This window comes from Arvicola amphibius, chromosome 7 (assembly GCF_903992535.2).
Source record: "Arvicola amphibius chromosome 7, mArvAmp1.2, whole genome shotgun sequence".
In the NCBI taxonomy this organism is placed as follows: Eukaryota; Metazoa; Chordata; class Mammalia; order Rodentia; family Cricetidae; genus Arvicola; species Arvicola amphibius.
In genome coordinates this window covers 92,799,965-92,819,520 of record NC_052053.1, presented here as the reverse complement: position 1 = coordinate 92,819,520, position 19,556 = coordinate 92,799,965, and the positions used below count along the sequence as shown (strand labels likewise).

At 47.6% G+C, this 19,556-nt stretch overlaps 1 protein-coding gene across 1 annotated transcript in view; it reads left to right on the top strand.

Moving 5' to 3' along the window:
• The first annotated feature begins 675 nt into the window (after positions 1 to 675).
• Positions 676 to 19,556, top strand: part of Ift43 (intraflagellar transport 43) — a 79,851-nt gene continuing 60,970 nt past the window's right edge. Inside the window, exons 1-2 of the mRNA XM_038337042.1 lie at positions 676 to 767; positions 3,117 to 3,209. Coding sequence (XP_038192970.1) covers positions 702 to 767; positions 3,117 to 3,209 — 159 coding nt within the window. The 5' untranslated portion in view covers positions 676 to 701. The remainder of the gene's footprint in view (positions 768 to 3,116; positions 3,210 to 19,556) is intronic.

The window sequence follows — 19,556 nt, the reverse complement described above, 5'->3', positions numbered from 1 at the left end:
TTGCCTATAGTTATACTTTTCAAAGTGATTGGCACTTGGGTATTGAACATTTTAATCTGGCCTCTAAATAAACTTTGTTTTCAAACACAGAGTTCCATTGTAGCCCAGTCCTACCTCCCAAACTCACTATGTAGCTGAGGATGACCTCGAACTCCCGACTTTCCTGCCTCTAACTCCTGAGTGCTGGAATTACAGGCATGCATAAATGTGTGACTGCTTTCAATAAACTTCTTGAAGGCAGAAGTCACATACTCCACATTTTTGCAAGTCACTGTAAACTTTGTAAGGTATTTATTACATTAGTGTACATCTGTCAAATGAAATGATACCATGCGTCCTGCCCTTCACGGTGGTTGTTTCATCTTTTGCTTGAGCAGTAATTTGAAGGCCTTTGCACATTGCGAATGGGAGGGGTCAGAATAATCACCAACAGCGGTGCTTGCACTCACTCACAAACGTATTTAATCAAATCTACACACGTAGGCAGTACCCAAGGCTAACCTTAGCGGATTTTGCTATCTGGAGATTTGTTTTGTTTTCCCGAAGTCAAACAAAGTTGGCTGAGGAAAGATCTGGTTTAAACTGGAAGGTGACACGCAGCACCCAGGAACTGTGAGGCGGACTCTTTAAATACTGAGGTGGAAGGGCGGGGTCGTTGTTAGGGAAGCGGTGGAGACGCCTGTTTCCAGGAAGTGACATCGATGGCTGCGGAGATGGACGATTTACTGGACCTGGGCGAGGAGAGACGGCGCAGCTCGACCACCTCCGTGAGGAGCGATGATGGGGGTTGGGGGTTGGTTCACGGGTGGAACAAATGGCCGGACTCCCCGAGAAGCCCGGAGTCGGGCCAGACCCCGGCCCAGTCGCCCGAGTGCAAATCCCGTCATAACGGAGGGTCTGCGCCCCGAGCCAAGGCAGCCCTAGCCCTGGAGTCTAGTCCCCGGAAGTTCTACCAAAAGCTGCTAGGAAGAGAAGTGGCTAGGGGCAGGACTCGAAATCAATACTACAGTTTATTACGGGGGGGGGGGGGGGGAGTAACAACTGGGTAAAAACAAAACAAAACCTGATGATGGACCAGAATGCACTTAGCCCCGGCTTCCTCGCTAAGTAGAACGGAGGAGGCCTTGCTGTGTAGGTGAAATGGGGAATTCGTGGAAAGCACTTACCGCCCCGCCTGACCTTCCCTGCTCTTCCCTCCCAGGCCACGACTGGCAGATAGCCAGTAAATAATAGGACTTGATTGAAGACCCACATTCAGTGTTTTCTGACTGTCAGAGCCTCCACCAGGTCTCGATAGCCTTTAGAGTTAGCTGAGATCTCTTTGAAGGATTGGGTCACCTGGAAAGTCCTTAGTGTCTGCTGTAAAATCGCAGGGGTTTCGAAGGGCCCTGGGAGCATCCGATGCCCTCCAAGGTGCTAGGGAGGCACCTGTTGGAGGGAGATGAGAGGGGCCGGAGCCAATTAGTTGAGGTTGGAGCAGGGTTTTTAAAAAGCTAAGGACCAGAGGCCACCAGGTCTTTGTGATACTTGAATCTTTCTAGTACCTGGGATGTGAATGTTGTGATTTAGTCATTCTAATACAAATGTGGATTGAGCTCTAGCATGCCTCGGACTTTGTTCTCTGCAGAGAACAGAGCACCACTGACCTTTGCCCGGGAGTGGGGGGAGAAGGACAGCAAACAGACCACCCTTAAAATACAGGATTTCAAGCTAAAAAGTGTTTTCCTGTGTTGTCAGTTTATAGGGTCTTCAAATAGCCTCCAACAGTTGTTAGAGAAATCCCTTGTCAACAGCATTTACAGACACACTTGGACAACAAAGCAGGGCACCTTCCTGGAGAAGGAAATGAGCTGTATTATCAGGAAGACCATTTCCCCCATCCTTAAAAGATTGACATCACAACTTGAAGAATTGATAATTGCAGTCTGGTGCCCAGATCGACTTTAGCATTTTTGGTGCAACACTCCTGAAAACCTGTTCTTCCTTCTTAGAGCACTTAGCGTTGAGTTTTCAGTGGGTGTTATGTGACGAACCCAGGATTCACTCACAAGAAGACATCGCTGCTTAATCACTTCCTTGGGCCTCAGTTTCCTCTTTTATAAAATGGTGTCAGCCTCAGTCTTTGTCCATAATTTTTGTGAGCCTCAGAGTCAGGGTAAAGGAGACCCGGAAATGCTACGCTATGATGGTTTTCTCTTTTAAGTAAGTGATCACACATAGACACACTTCAGCATCCATTAGTGTGCCTCGAAGTTTTTTGTCCTGGGGGATGCTGAGACAGAGCCCTTGCCCACACCTGCAAATGTTTCATCTGATGACTCAGAGTCTGAAGTGCTCTGCTTTCCAAAGGTGATGTCTCCGCATTCCTGTGCTGGTTGTGACGAGGCTAGGGGCCAGTGATGCTGATCCAACTAGCAGGGCAAGACGTCCCTCTGAATTCTTTTGGTGTCAGCTGCCATGAAATTGAGGAATTCTCTCTGAAAGCCTGTCTGGTAGCTGTCACTGAAGCCCTGCCTAGGAGGTGGGAGCCTTTACTATTAGCTCTTAGCTGAGGCTTGAGGCTTCTGCCCAGGCTAGCTGCATTTCTCTTTCATCCGTTTCCCCCCCCTCTCTCCTCTCTCCTCTCTCTCTTTCTCCTCTCTCTCTCTCTCTCTCTCTCTCTCTCTCTCTCTCTCTCTCTCTCTCTCTCGACAGGGTTTCCCCATTTAACAGTCCTAGCTGTCCTGGAACTAGTTCTTGTAGACTAGGCTGGTTTCAAACTCATGGAGAGCTGCCTGTCTCTGCCTCCCAAGTGCTGGGATTAGGGGCATCTGCTACCACCGCCTGGCACTAGCTGCATTTCTAACTGTGTGTCATGGGTAGAATAGTGACTTTGCTTTCGCTGTAACTGGCTTTTGAAAAGTTCATGATCAGGAACCTGTCTGTTTCCTGGTCTGCCAAACAGGAACTTTGAATACTTTCTCTTAAGGATTTAGAGAAGCCTCTGTGAATATAACCAAGTTACTCAAATCCTGTTCTCTACCATGCCATCAAACCCGAGTCCTGGCTTCCCATTATGCCATACCCACAAGGCCTCAAATGACATGCGATCATCTGTGCTCTGTCTCTCCTTGCAGGGAGCCAAGATGGGCCGCCGAGCTCAACAGGAGTCAACCCAGGCTGAGAGTTTCTTAAGTAGCAAGAATTCTTCCCTGACTCAGACTGGAGAGGTGAGTGCTACAAAGACAGAAAGGAAACAAGAAGATGTGGGAAAATGTTCTTTAAGAATAAGTGAACCCTTAATGAGCAGGACTGTGGTACTCGGTATTTGTTTGGAATACCAGCTTTCCTGCATGTCTTGATTTGGAAGTTCCTTTCTAGGACATTTGTAAACCAGGATGACTCGAACTCACAGAGATCCACCTGCCTCTGTCTTCTCCTGCCCCCACCTCCTGAAAGGTGGGATTACAGGCATGAACTGCCACGCCCTGTTGTTGCAGATGCTACGACCAGACTCAGAACTTCATGTTAGCTGGGCAGGTGCTCTACCAACTGAGCACATCCCTAGCTCTGGCGAGCTTCTCACGCTGCCTGAAGTGAGGCACTGGGAAGCTTCAAAATGCAGAAACTGTCCAGGTTTTTATCTCCACTGAATAAACACCAGGAAGGCGCACTGGTGCCGTAACATTGGCTCACACAGTTGGGGGTTTGCTGCCAGTAGCTACCACTGTCTCCTAGTGTCTCAGGCCGGAAGGAGATTGGGCCACCTCTGCCTTCTGGCAACTTTTCCAATTGGCCTTGACCCTTATGGAGTGATCCAGTTTCCTTGTGAAGGGCGGGGGAAATCCAGGCTTCAGTCAGCCCCCTTCATTTGGACAGCCTTTGTCTTCCCATCTCCCTGACCTCTGTAGGCTGTCTTCTCAGGACCGCCTCCTCCTGCTTTTAGAGTCCCTGCCTTGGGGCAGGCCGGGTTATTTGCTGATGGTAGTTCTCCATGTCTCTCAGCTCTACTAGAAAATGAGTCACCAGACAGTAGGAAACCTGGCTTCTTGGTCATTAACAGTTTATGGTGGGTGACTGAGGGGACCTGAGCTGAGAAGCCTGGCAGACCATAAGTGCGCAGGACCCAGACACACTGTACTTACAGATGATTCTCCTGCATCAGAAATGACGTCACCAGTTTCTTAAGCGCTTTTTTTTTTTTTAATGTGGTCCTATCAGTAATAGCTTTCATTTTCCCACTTACTGGTGAAGCGTGAGTATGAGGAATGATTATGGTAACCATGACGCCAACATGTAAAATCTGGGAGCTGACTCTTCTCCATCAGCAGAGGACCCTAGGGAAGGTATCAGGGCCTGTAGGTCATATGACCAATCTAAATGGATAACAGGCACCTCGTCAAAGCTGGCGGAGGCTGGCAGGATATAGATCAGCACTGCCTGATCCCTAATCTGCTAAGAAATGCTGGCAGTCTGTGTGTGTGTGTGTGTGTGTGTGTGTGTGTAGTGCACATCTGTTGCTGACTCTGGTCCTCTGCATCTTCCTTCAAAGTCTTTATGAAAAGCCATTCTGCTCCTTATCTCTCTGGTGCCCAGCAGGATTCCAGGATGCCTCCCTCCCCTCTCCTGAGGCCTTGGGGTTTGAAGCGGTGTGAGCAGCCTCCCACAGGACCATATACTCCCCGGGCTGTGTGAGACTCCTTGGCTGTTTCTTTCTAAAATTAGATCCAGGATTTGTGCCCATTCACACCCAGTTCTGAGCATACTACTTGGTATGTTTATTTTTATCCCCTCGCTGACTTTATTTAGTGGAGATATCCCTAAAAAACCCTAAGCGTGGTACCTGGGAACTGTCAGACAGACTGGTGGAACTTTAGAGTCAAGTAGGAATTAGTCTGAAATAAATAGTTATTTTAGAGTGAGCTGGATGAATTGGGCCATGGAAGAAGGAAGCAGAGATGCCGGGCTTGCCACTGGCTCTTCTAATTGCTTGGCTCTTAAATCCGTTAATCTCTGGAATCCTCCATCTTGTCATTTGCCAAATGGTGATCACAGTGCCAGTAGCTGAATGTGGGGATCAAGTGAGCTATGCATTTAAGCACTTTGGCAAGCTGGAAGCGCTGTGCAAGCCCCCATTCATTCAGCATTCAGCACGTGGGTGAGTGAATGAGCTGCACTCTGCTGTTCCTGATGAGGGAGGATGGTTAGGGCCGGGTGCGGTTCCCACGCTGTAATCCAGGCCCCGGGCATTCTGAGCTGGTTCTCTCCTTCGCCATGGGTTCGGGGATTGAACTCAGGTCACCAGGCTTCTTGACTGCGCTGCAGTCACCTTGTGTTCAACTTATACAGTTAGACTTTAAAAAGAAAAAAAAATGTAAAAGGTTAGTAGTTATAAAATTGAGAAACCTGATGTAAAAACCCAGATCTGGGGTTTCCCTTGGAAATCAGAAGTTCTTCCCAATGAGACCCGTGGACATTTCTGCATGGCAGCAATTGGCTAGGGTACTGGCGCCACTTCCTTATGGGTGACTAGGCCTCTCCAGTTTACTGCTTTTCACCTGCCTGTCTTTATTTGTAAAGCTAGGGATGGAACCAAGGCCTTGCATGTGTTAGACAAGTACCTTATCATTGAGCCCCCCAGCTCTCCCTCCCTCCCCCCCCCCCCCCCCTGTCCTGGAACTGGTTTTATAGACCAGGCCTGCCTCTGCCTCCCAAGTGTTGGGACTAAAGGGCCCAAGTGCCACCACTGCCTGTATTTCTTAACTTTTTGTTTGCTTGCTTGTTTCTGAGACAGTTTGCTTTGTAGCTTAGGTTGGCCTCAAACATCAGGGTCTTTCTGCTTCAGCCTCTTGAATGCTGGAATTGCAAGCATGCACCTCCATGTCTGGCCACTTCTCACTTTAATACACCGCCAGACTTTACTCACTTGGTTTGCATGGCGCCCATACCTCCTGAGTTTCAAACCTGCGCTGTTTGGGGGATGTTTTCCAGGCATTCTTCTGGATCTGTTAGCGCTGAAATTGGCTACATCCAGCAGACTCTTTGCTCTGGTCTGACCGAAATAGGACTGACTTTCGAGGAGTTCAGTGGAGGACAGAGGGGATGTGGTCGCTGGGCCATATCCTGTGTCACCTCAACTCATCTCATTTCCTGCTGTGCCTTTGGAAGCTTGTGGCTTTAGTTCTCAGGGTTGGTTGCAAGATGACTGATGATTGTCCAGGGGTTGGATCTGCATTCTAGGCAGGAAAAGTTCAGGGCGCATCAGGTTAAACAGTAGCCGGAGACCTCAGTGGCTCAGAGGGTATTTGGCTAGCTGTATTCTATTGGTTAGCACACAGTTTTACAACTGCCCTCACTTTTTTTTTTTTTTGGTTTTGTTTTTGTTTTGTTTTTCGAGACAGGGTTTCTCTGCAGCTTTTTTAAAACTGCCCTCACTTTTAAGAGAGCTTTTAGTCCGGTCAGAATTGGGTCTTGTAACGACCACTCTGAGTTTTGGTGGAGTTTTTACCTGGGGCATTGGTGTTCCTTGGTGACTGAGGAGTAGGCTGTAGAGTAGGCTTTCCTGAGTTGACCTGACAGGGCTGGGAGCTGACTCAGCCAGTAAAGGGCTCGCCATGTGTGTTAGCTACTTTGCTGTTGCTGTGGTGAACTCCAAGACCAAAGCAACTTATGGGGGAAGGGATTATTTGGGGCCTACGGTTCCAGAGGGACAGGAAATTTATCACCATTATGGTGGGGAGCCTGGCAGTAGGCAGGACAGACATGGGACTGGAGCAGCAGCTGAGAGCTCACATTAAAAAAAATTATTTTGAGATTATAATTACATCATCCCCCCTTCCTTTCCTTCCTTCAAATCCTCCCATGTGTACCTTGCACCCTCCCCACCAAGAGCTCACATCCTGAGGAGGCTAAAACCATAATGGAAATGACTTGAGTCTTTTGAAGCCCCAAAGCCCACCCAGTGCGACACACCTCCTAGTCCTTCCCCAACAGTCCCTGCAGCTGAGGACAGATGCAGGAGTTGAGTCTGTGGTGGCCACTCTTGTTCAGACCAGCACGCTGTGCCAACACAAGGAGGCCTGTGTTAGAGCCCGGCATCTACCTAAAAACTGGGCTCAGCAGTGCTCACCTATAACCCCAGCACTGGAAAGTGGAGACAGGAGAGTCCTTGGGGCTCGAGCACTGGCAATCAGTGAGCTCTAGGTTCAGTGAGAAACCCTACACCTGATATCAACATTTGGTCTCCATGAGCATATAGAGCCATAGACACAGATACACAGACAGACAGACAGACATACACACACACACACACACACACACAGGGGTTGATACAAACTAACTTGACATTAGAAATTAGAACTTATACAAAATTTTTAAATAGACTTGGATAAGGAAGGAAAGAATTCTATTTTTGGCTAACTCCCTTCTTCACATTCCTCTCCAATTCCTTCAAGCTGCTTGTGGCTCCATGAAAACGCTGTCTTGTGTCCCAGTGTGCCTAAGTGAGTTGCCCGGGAAAGTCTCCCCTTGGTGGTCTTCTCCCAGCCATATTGGTCACCATTTAGGGGCTTTCTGCCTGTGGAGCACAAGCGGCTCAACCCAAGTGATGGGACCCTGGCCCGTATGGAGAGATTTAGACTTAGGCTGAGATTTCAGAAAACAGAACCGCCTGGTTTCCCTGAATTAAGAAGGAGGTGAGCTCCCTTGTCATTTTACTGGCTTGGAGTCCACTGGAGTTGCGCCATGTTCTTTCTGTCTGGGTATATAAGTATGCATGCATGTGTGTGTGTGTATGTGTGTGTGGTGTATGGACGTTTTCATGTGAGTGTATATCAGGTTAATGTTGGGTATCTTTCTTGATCATTCTCCATCTTATTTTGGGGGACACGGTCTCTCCCTAAACTTGGAATTCATCCAGTCCTCTAGGCTGGCCGGCCAATGAGCTCCAGGGATCTCTCTGTCCCCTCTCTCCCCCGACTTCCCTGCCACCCTATGGTTTACAGATGTGAGCCACTGTACCTGGTTTCTACCCGGGTGCTGTGCTGGGGATTGCACACAGGTCCTCCTGCTTGTGTGGCAGGCACTTCACCAACCTAGCTATTGCCTCAGTCCCCTGGTTCTTTAGGATTGTCATGGAAATCACATTGGGCAGTGTAAGCGTAGTGGGTAATATAGTATCTAGTCATGGAGCCTCCAAGAAATGTGGAACAATGAAAAAGACTCACAACCATTGTGTGTGTGTGTGTGTGTGTGTGTGTGTGTGTCTGTCTGTCTGTCTGTCTATTCACTGGTCACAAATCGGGCTTGGATAAGGTGTGTAGCTGAGTTAGCAAATCAATTTGTCTGTAATTTCAATTAGGAGAGGGCTTTGCTGGGAGCTAGCTCTATGGCCTGTCTGAGGAAGAACAGCCGTGGCAGTTGACAGTGGTTGTCCCTACCTGACAAGCCATTCTGCTGACTCAAAGGAATCTTACATAACTCCTCTGAGAAAAGCCCTGGGCTATCCAGTTATGTTATGCTGAGTTTGGGCAAGAGTCGTCTTTGGCAAAACGCTCCAAGGCTGGTTTCGCTACAGATGTGCTTTTCTGCCTTGCTTATATAAAAAGTGGCTTCTGGCCTGAGCTTTTATTTTGTAGATAGAAATCAGAGCCACCATTGAGGCCGTTGCTGCCTATGTGCTAAGCCCATGTGGCAACCCAGGAGAGCCTCAAGATGCCTCTTGAAGTAGGTGCCGTTACCTCACTCAGGAGAGGCTGGGAAACCCATCCAGAGCCCTCAGCTCGCCTTTGCCTGTAGCCAGGCACTCTGCCCTCTTCTACCTGCTGCCCTGCAGGTGGGTGTACAGACCACCTCTCCATCCCGTGAAGAAGGGACTTTGGCAGAGAGCAGAGAGACCATGGGTGTGTGTGTGTGGGGGGGGGGGATTATCCTGGAGTCCTCTGTAGAGGGAGTGAGTCCTCATTTGGTCACCCTTATCCTTGTGGAGAGCAGTGCTGGAGACACAGCTGTTCCCCCCCCCCCCCCCCCCCCAGTGTTCCTCCTGAGGACACAGAGCTCAAAGTTAGCCAGAATCTTGCCCAGGAATCTGAGAAATGTTGCTGGGCTCATGTTCCCAAATTAGGCCAATTTCCTCATCCCCCAGCCACCTCACTCAGCCAGCGTGCCCGTGGCCCTTCGCGTTACATCCCTCGCCCTCGGCCTGTCCCCCCCCCCCCCCCACTGCTCTGCCAGCAGGGCGGTTATTTTCATCCCAATAGGGTTATCTACTGACCCTTTTTGGTGACATTTTTCTCCTTTCTCACAAAAATAACTCTCATGATTGGTCACATTTTTCAGCCTTTTTCGTAGCCCCTTCTCCAATCGCCTGAGTTGAATGATGCCTCTGATAACGTTGCCAGAGAGGGATGCGGGGAATGTGATGTGGAGCTGTTCACAAGGAACGTGTTTTCCACACTTCATATTTACGTCATGCTTCGAATGCCTCAGTTTAGGGCTCTCCCCCTGGGTGGGCAGATGTACATCAATCACGGACCCATCCCCAGGCTCGGCTGCTGTGTGGGCGGGAATGTCGTGTCAGTGGAGCCTCGCAGTTCAAATTCAGCATCTCAGAGTCTTGTCCAGCCTGTAAAGCTTTCTGGCTGTCTTAGGACAGCACACTGTCTTAGCTTCATGCATGTTCCATAGTGAAGGGTGGTGGTGCTCACCAAGTCTTTAGGACTCTCATCTGAAATATATACCAGAGGCTAGCCCAGCGTGTCCGTAAGTCATCTCTTGTCCAAAAAGGTGAGGGTTGTCATTTTACCTCTAACCCCAGCTCTGCCATTGACTAGGTGTCCCCTTCACAGGTTACTTACCCTACTCAGCCTGTTTCATCTGCTGCCTGGACATGGTGGCGGTACTTACCTCACAGGGCTCCCTGGGGGTTAGATGAGAGAATGTGTACGGTTCTAGAGCCGTGTCCAAGACATGCAGCCACTATTAACGTTTACGTGTGCCGTGAAAATTAGAACCTGTTATCAATTTTTCCTAAGTTTGCAGGTCTGGTCAAGAGTCAGCGGTGTTCATAATTCACAGAACTAACTGATCCGTAGGGCGTTCCCCCCAAAACAAACAAACAAAACATCCCCCAAAACAACATTTGGATGGGGATCTTCGGAGAGAATCTATGGAGACCCATTTTGTCTCCCCTGTGAGCATGCCTGCCTATACTATCGGCCAGTTATTATCTGGTACTTGTCCTCTTTCCAAAGAATAATCCTTAGCTGTTGACACATTCTTCAGTCGTTCTGAGGGCCCAAGGAGGAGATGAGGACAGGAGTGACCTTGGTGATTTCAGTGGCCTTGAATAAGAGGCAACATTTATTCTCTTAGAAAGCTTGTCTGAAAGCCGCTGTGTACCAGGTCCTGCATGTTCCCTGACACAAGGTCTTCTAGAACCTTGGTCTGGGAGCCTGCAAAGAGGCTGTGAAAAGTGGAAGCCGATCAGCGCGAGAAGACACCAGCTGTGAGGCTCTTAAGCTCAGGGCACACAGTTCTACTCTTCAGGAAGAAGCCATGTTTGAGTTGAGACTCAGTTAAGGGCAGAAGAGAAGGCAGGTTTCTCCTGTAAAGGGAGTGCGTTCTGGAGGCAGGGAGAGCGTGTGGCAAGTCGGGTTTGTGCTGAGAGTTGCCAGTTCCCCTCGGGTTTGAACCTGGCCCCCTTCCTTTCACATTCTTCTCTCCATGTTCATGTGGTCTGGTCAGGAAAACCTCTGAGCTGGGCCCGAGAATCTCAGTGCTGTAGCATTCAAGTTGGTCTGACGCCCTGTGGAGTAAATGGACTGCTGGCCCATGCTCAGCAGTCTTTCTTGGTAGGAGAATCTTTTAATGGTAACGATGCTTGTGTCGTAATGAGAACTGACTTCTGTTTAGGCGAGGCTTCCAGAGCGGACTCCTCAGAAGCCCTGGCTTCGAATTGCATTCTGTGAAGGAAAACAAGATGGAATTAGAGAAATGGCTTGTGCCACTGCGGTGTCATCGAGGTCCCGTGGGGGTGGCCTGGTGACTGGTCCTTCCCTTGTATGCCCAGTGTCCTGAGGCTCGGCTGGAGTCCTCCTGAACAAGCATGCAGCAGCTCTCATTCCGAAGCCTGTAACAGGGCTCACGGAGCAGGAGCAGTTCCAAGTGTGCACCACTCCAGATTCCTCCCATGATAGGCACCCATTAGTCTCAGAAGTTTTAAAAAAAATTCTATTTGCTGTAGCTCATGCCTGAAACACTAGTACTCAGGAGGCTGAGGCAGGAGAAATACTGTAAGTTTGAAGTCAGCCTGTTCTACATAGCGAGTTCCAGGCCAGTCATAGCCAAACCCTGTGTGTGTGTGTGTGTGTGTGTGTGTGTGTGTGTTTGCGTGTTTGCGTGCGCGCGCGCGTGTGCATGTATGCACGTTACTCCCACTTGACCCTGGGAGATTTGTTCTTTGCACATCTCCAGCCTCCCTTCGGAGTGCTTCCCTGTCACAGTGGAGCTGAACTCTGTTCTTTGCTTCTGGATTCTCTGTGTACTCTAGCCCAACCCCCAACTGTGTCGTCCCATAGACCAGAATAATAACCACTATTCTTGTGTGTGTGTGCTCACGTGCACAGGCACACGTACCCATGCCGGGGCCAGGCGAGGGGGTCAGATGTCTCCCTTATTGCTCTGTGCTTTGTTCCTTTGAGATAAGGTCTCTCGCTGAACCTGAAACTTACCATTTTGCTTAGGCTGACTTGCCAGTGAGCTCCCAGGATCTGCCTGTCTCCAATCCCAACACTGGGGTTGCAGTCATATATAGCCATGCTTGGCTTTTATTAATATGTAGGTGCTGGGGATTCAAATTCAGACCCTCCTGCTTGCACAGTAGGCACTGAGCCATCTCCTTAGCCCTGCACCTCTGTTTGTCTTCTCGGGTTCAAGTTGCGTGTTGCTCTTTTAAAAATATATTTGTCTGCTTAAGCTGGTACCCTCGCTGCATTTTCATAATGTTCTTTGACTGTTTCCCTCTTCCGGTGGATAGCTGTAGTTTGTGTAATTATTTAAGCCATCCATTGTAAACTCTAGGCGTTCCTACTTTGCTTCCTCTGGCCCTGGTCCTGGCGCCTGGAAAGTTCTCAGTTCTGGTTAAAGGAACAGAGAAGAAGCATAGGAGGGCTCTGTGTTCAGTAGCTGTGTGCCAGTTTGAGAAACCTGCGGGACTGCCAGTGGGTGATGCCCAGGAGGTTTTTCTGTGAGGTGCTTGAATATGCCAAGTTCAGGGCTGACATCACTAACGTTCAGGTGGTGAGCAGAAGCTGTGTTCCCAATGAGAGAGTCTGTAGGCTCAGAAGAGAAGCTGAGGAACAGGCAGGACTGTTCACACCCACAGTTAAAGAACACATAGGTAAGCCAGTCTATAAAAAAATGTTAAGTGACCAGAGAGGAGAGGAGAGAAGCTGACATCTGGGGTGTACATAAGCCAAGGTAAGTGAGAATGTCACAGAGGAGGAGGATCAGCAGTGCTGGACACCCCTTAGGGAGTCCAAGAAGGCAGTTTACTGGACCTAGTAATGGGGGCATCTCTACAGATTCTGGGGCAGTCTGTCCAGCTATGTGTGCCTGCACAGAACCACACACGGACTGGGTTCAGTAAGAATTTGCTGGAAGAATCCAGCAAGTAGACTTTGACATGTCAATATTCCCCACCAAATGATAAGGGCCCCTTAGCTCCCTTGGCATCTCTCCCTCTTTTTTTTGGCCTTCCCTTGTTTTCCTTCCATTTCCCCAGTTTCTCTTTCTTGTACCCTATTCTGGTTTTTGTCTTAACCAGTGGTTATGGAGAATTCGATCTCCCATACAACACATACTCTCCCACTTCTCTCTCTCCCTCCCTCTCTCCCTCCCTCCCAGCCCCCCCCCCCCCCCGGTTCATTTACCTGTTCAGGCTCTGCCAACTTTATTATATATTACCTGGGCCCACCTGCCTAGGAATGGTGCCGCCCACAGTGGGCTAGGCCCTCCCACATCAGTCGTCAATCAAGGTACTCACAGGCATGGCAGCAGGCCAGTCTGATCTTGAGCAGTTCCTCAGCAGAGGTTCCCCCTTCCCATGTGACTCTAGGTTGTGTCAAACTGACAATAAAAACTGACCAGCACAACCATTGTTTACTGAGACAATTTTTAGTGACCACGATGGAGAATAGAAGAGACTTGTTAACTGAGTAGCAAGAGCTCAGAAAAAAACAAAAAACAAAAAAACCCCAAAAACATATTTTGTAATTGTTTAGAAGTCAAGGTCAGGAGGAGCTTGGGGGAGTGAGGTAGAGGCATTCTTTTGTGAGTCTTGATGGAGCAGGCTCTACTTGAAAGAGCTGCAAGAAAAACAAAATAAATCTGTGGAAGAAAGCCCGGGTTTAGGAGAGGCCAGAGATGGCGAGAACGTGTAGTGAATGCAGAGTATCGCGTTTGCTTAGGAACCGGGAGACGCTGGCTGGTAAGCCTCAGTGAGACCGCGAGTTAGACCGGACCTCTTCTCATTGTCTGCATGCCAGTAATTCCTGTGGAGCCGGCTGATAGTAAAACACTCATTTAGCAATGATACCTCACATGAGAAGGCTCCTGAGGCTGTAATCAGTGCCAGACGGAAACATTTCTGGCCACATACTTTTGTCCAGTATAATAGAGAGTTATGTACCGTCTTCATTCTGTCCTTGGCTTTTTGTGTGTAGCTTTTTATATCATTCTTGTAGTGGCTACTCTAGGAGCTAGACTACAAATTCCTAAGCTACGTGTATATGATGTGGGGACCTTGCACTGCAGGGTGAGTCCCATTGTCCCCTTCTGTCTTCTGTGCTATTGACAACACTTATTTTAAAAGCATGTGCATTATAACTTGCACAGAACACTTTGTGATCTCAGCTTAGAGTTTTTAACATTTCCTCTCCGTAGCTTAGACAGCATCCATCACCTGGCATTTGTTCCCTTCCTTCCTTTCTTCCTTCAGTGCTTTCATTTTTAGATTTGTTATTTGTTTTTATATTTTATGTATATGAGTACTCTATCTGCATGTATGCCTACATGCCAGAAGAAGCATCAAATACCATTATATGTGTTGTGAGCCACCATGTGGTTGCTGGGAATTGAACTCAGGACCTCTGGAAGACCAGCTGGTGCTCTTAACCGCTGAGCCATCTCTCCAGCCCTCACCTGGCATTGTTTACCGGAGAATATTCTGTTTGGTTTGTCTGAAAGTGTTCTCATTTCATCTTTACTCCTCAAGGATATTCTCTTTGTATGTAGAATCCTAGACTAACTTTTTTTCTTTTTTCCTCAGAATTGCCGGGATCTGCTAGGTTTAGGGGCACAATTCTCCTAACCCCAGCAACGTGGGAGGCAAAGGCAGGAAGATCAGTGCAGATGTGAGGCTCCAGGGTAGCCAGGGCTATGTGGGAGACCCTGTCTTGAAACAGAACAAGGCCGCAGGCCTTCCTTGTAACTGGTGAAAGTGGTTTTATATGTAACTCTTACTCCCAGCAGGCAGCTGCAGAGGCAGGGGATCAGTGTCCCAGGGCTAGCCTGGGTCATGTTCAGCTTGTCTGACTGACATCTGATTTTTTAGCAGTTTGCCAGTTGATGCTCCTAGTAGTGATTTTCTGTATATTTATTTTGTTGGAATTTGCGGGATTTTTCATACCTGTATGTTGATTTTTTTTCCCCCAGAATTAGAGATATTTAGGCCGGGTTTTCCTCAGATAGCTGCGCCCATCTGAGTACTAACTAGGCCAGGCCGACCCTGCTTAGCTTCTGGGATCAGGTGCGTTCTGGGTGGTGTGGCAGTAGACCTAAATAGCATCTCGTCCCACGTCCCTCTCCCTGTTCCTGGGCACTCTATGTTAGATGGCTCACACTCTGTCAGATGAGCTATGCTGCTCTGCCCTGTGGAACACTGCTAGCTTTGTGTCCCCCTTTCTGTTTTTGTTCCTTCACATCAAGTCTTGTTTTGTTTTTAATTATTTTATTCAATGTGCATTGCTGTGAGGGTGTCAGATCCCCTGGAACTGGAGTTACAGACAGCTGCGAGCTGCTACGTGGGTGCTGGGGATTGAACTGGGTGCTTTCCAAGAGCAGTATATACTCTTGACCACTGAGCCGGGTTTTTCCAGCCCCCTTGAATATATTTCTAATTGTGTCTTTAAAGCCTTTGACTATTCCAACATCTGGGTCATGTGAAGTCAGTGTTTTTCCTAGGTTTTTTAATTTTGACCCTGGGTCATGAGTTTCTTGGCTACACATGTCCAGTAGGTTTTGTTTCTATATGAAACACTGTGCTGTTACATTATAGAAACTTGGATTATATTGTTCTGTCTGGATTTTGTTTTAGCAAATAGGTATCCACAAGTTGCTGAACTTGTGTAGTGCTTGAAAAGTTAATCTCTCCGAGAGTTGGAGAGATCGGGGTGTGCTGTTCAAATGGCAGTGGGGAGGGCCTTCCTATTGAGCCTCCTGCTAAGTGACAAAGTTGATCAGCCGAGCCTTTGTGACAGTCCTTCGTCACCCAGGAGCAGTGCCTTCAGCCTATGTTGTTTGAGAAGAATGGGAAGGGGCTGGAGAGATGGTGATTTTTAATTATTTTATTCAATGTGCATTGCTGTGAGGGTGTCAGCTCGTTTAGAGGACTGGAGTTCAATTCCCAGCACCCACATTAGGCAGTGCATAACCACCTACAACTTTAGCGCAGGAATCTGAGACGCACACGCGCACATACACATGCACATACACACATACATACACACACACATAAACACACACACACGCACACACATACACACACATACACACACATACACACAGACATACACACACGCACACACACATGTATGCACACGCGCGCATCACATAAATAAAAGTAAATCAGAGAGGAGAGATTTGCCTGAGGTATTGGAGAGATTTGCCTGAGGCATTAGAGACAGTAGCATCTTCCAGCACTAGAATTTGAGTACATTTTTAACAAGTGATAAAAAACCAAGAACCAAAGTTTTAAGTTTTCATAAGTAAATTAATTCCAGTGTAAAAGAACAGTTTATCATCTTGGTTTGTGTCTTTATAATTTTGGTAGATTATATAGTTTCATTCTTTAATACAATGAAGGTCAGAGAAAATGGTGGGTTTTATATATATATATATATATATATATATATATATATATATGTTCTTATTGATTTTTATTGAGCTCTACATTTTTCTCTGCTGCCGTCCCTACCTCTCCCCTCCCCCTTCAACCCTCTCCCATGGTCCCCATGCTCCCAATTTACTCAGGAGATCTTTTCTTTTTCTACTTTCCATGTGGTTTAGATCCATGTATGTCTCTCTTAGATTCCTCATTATTGTCTAGGTTCTCTGGGATTGTGATTTGTAGGCTGGCTTTCTTTGCTTTATGTTTAAAAACCACCTATGAGTGAGTACATGTGATAATTGTCTTTCTGAGTCTGGGTTACCTCAATCAAAATGATGTTTTCTAGCTCCATCCATTTGCCTGCAAGTTTCAAGATGTTATTTTTTTTCTGCTGTGTAGAACTCCATTGTGTAAATGTAACACATTTTCCTTATCCATTCTTCAGTCAAGGGCATTTAGGTTGTTTCCAGGTTCTGGCTATGACAAACAATGCTGCTATGAACATAGTTGAGCACAGGTCCTTGTGGTATGATTGAACATCCTTTGGGTATATAACCAAAAGTGGTATTGCTGAGTTTTGAGAAAGGTTGTTCCCTAATTTTTGAGAAATCACCACACTGATATCCAAAGGGGCTGTACCAGCTTGCACTCCCACCAGCAATGGAGGAGTGTACCCTTTATCCCACAACCTCTCCAGCATAAGTTATCATCAGTGTTTTTGATCTTGGCCATTCTTACAGGTGTAAGATGGAATCTCAGAGTTGTTTTGATTTGCATTTCTCTGATGACTAAGGATGTTGGGCATTTCCTTAAGTGTCTTTTAGCCATTTTAGATTCCTCTATTGAGAGTTCTCTGTTTAGGTCTGTACTCCATTTTTTTATTTGGATTATTTGTTCTTTTGATGACCAATTTCTTGAGTTCTTTGTATATTTTGGAGATCAGACCTCTGTCTGATGTGGGGTTGGTGAAGATCTTCTCCCATTCTGTAGGCTGTCATTTTGTCTTGTTGACCGTGACCTTCGCTTTACAGAAGCTTTCCAGTTTCAGGGGGCCCCATTTATTAATTGTTTCTCTCAGTGTCTGTGCTACTGGGGTTATAATTAGGAAGTGGTTCCCTGTGCCAATGTGTTCAAGTGTACTATCCACTTTGTCTTCTATGAGGTTCATTGTGGCTGGCTTTATGTTGAGGTCTTTGATCCCTTTGAACTTGAGTTCTGTGCATGGTGATAGATATGGGTCTATTTTCATTATTCTACATATTGATATCAAATGATAGGTTTTTTAAGGACAATTTTTAGCAAGGTTAAAAAAATCAATACTGTCTCAGGGTGGTGGCCACATCCTTATTTCCAGCGCTCAGGATGTAGAGGCAGGAGAATCTCTGTGAGTTTGAGGCCAGCCTGGTCTACAAAAGACAGCCAGGGAGACACAGAGAAACCCTGTCTCAAAAAATGAAACAACAAGCCGGGCGGTGGTGGCGCACGCCTTTAATCCCAGCACTAGGGAGGCAGAGGCAGGCGGATCTCTGTGAGTTTGAGGCCAGCCTGGTCTACAAGAGCTAGTTCCAGGACAGGCTCTAAAAAAGCTGCAGAGAAACCCTGTCTCGAAAAACCAAAAAAAAAAAAAAAAAAAAAAAAAAATGAACCAACAGCCAAAATAATCTAGTACTTTTAACCATGCCCCACAAATCCATACAAAATCTTGCTGTTTGAAATATTGAGGGACCATGAAATTTGGGGATTTATGAGTTGGGGAACACTAAAAGGAATCTAAAGTCTTGGGAGGATCACAGGGGCCACTTCTGAAATGATGGGGCATAGCCAGACTGGAGCGTTAGCTGTGCCCTTGCTGTGCGCTGGCAGTTCGTACTGAATTCTTAGAGCTGACACAAGATAAAGGACTGCAATGTAGAACCCTGATGTCCCTGAGTCACCACTGGGGCACAAAGTGGGAGATGGGGGAGGAATGGAGCTTGGCAGTCTGCTCTGGGTCTCACAAAGTGGGCAGGTAGCCCAGGGATCACTGGCTTCTTCCAACCACCCCCACTTCTTTTCCGTGGTCGCCCCCAAGGAACCACACAAGAGCTCAGGTTTCTCCCGGCATGTTTCTGCCCTCAGCTTGCTCCAAGTTATTCTTCTCTGGATTTGGTTGGGGTGGCAAGTCCCGACTGATTATACAGAGCCATGGAGTCACAGGTGCCAGGAGGGGTAGCTTTTTCGAGGCCAGGAATTCACACCCCTCCATGCTGCGCATGTCTCGCTACACACACATGCTGGATTAATTTGAACAAATGGGAAAGAGTAAAGAGAATGGCAAAAATGTATAGGTTTTGATTTATGATGAAAGCTGAGGAGAATGTTTATGTTGGCCAAGTGGCCAAGTGTGTGGGGAACCGGGCATGTCTTCGTTAACGCCTGGAAGGTATGTGGACCCAAGAAGAGGAGCGGGGAGAGCTGGTTTTAGTATGACCCAAGGGGATATAATTCAGAGATACTGTCTAAGATGGGCAGATCCAGGGTGAATTTTAAGCATGATTTTCAGGGCTGAAAAGTGTTCCTTTTAGTGTCTTCTGCAACTCTTGGCAGCCATGTCCCAGGAGTGGCTCAGAGTGGACAGTCTGATGACTCCGGGGTAATGGCACCAGACCACTTGCCAGGGCATCACAGTGACAGTGCAGTGAGAGAAGAGCTTGGCTTTCTCATCTTGGTTTCTCTCTTATGAAGCGAGGTAGGATAATTATTAGATTCTGGAACTAAGCATGCCCAGGGCAGGCCCTGCGTTGATTGCCCGTATGATGCTACCAAAAACTTTGCACTGTCTCTGCCCTCGTCATGAAGAATATTTCCTCCAAAGCCTGCATTTGATCATGGTCGCTGCTCTTGACTGTACACACTCACGACATGAGGTGGCAGTGACTTACCAAGGTTTTTACGGTAGACCTGCAAGGGACTTGTGACCGTCCTCATCTTACACGAGAAAGCAGGCTCAGTGAAGATGTGACCAGCCCAAGTCAGAGAGCTATCAAAAGGCAGTTCTAACCTTTGAACCCAGACCCTTCCCTTCCTCCTACCTCTGCATCTTTTCAAACTACAGCTTCCCCATTACTTCTTTCTGGTGAGCTCACTTCTCTCCCCTCTCTTCGTTCCCTCATTCTTCAAAGCTGGTCCATGCAGGGTAAGGAGGCTGTCCTGGGCTCACAGCAGTTCACAGCTGCCTTTGAAATGCACACCTTAACATCACACGAGCTGACACCGTTTATCCTGGTGTCCAAGTTATCGTGGGCTATTTTGGGCCTCGATTTCTAATCCTGCCTCTGCCCTTAGCCCTCCCCCCTCAGTGTAAGCCAAGTGTAAGCAGAGTAGAGGTTAGCCCAAACCACTCACTTGTTCTCCGGTATTATGGGTTGTTTAC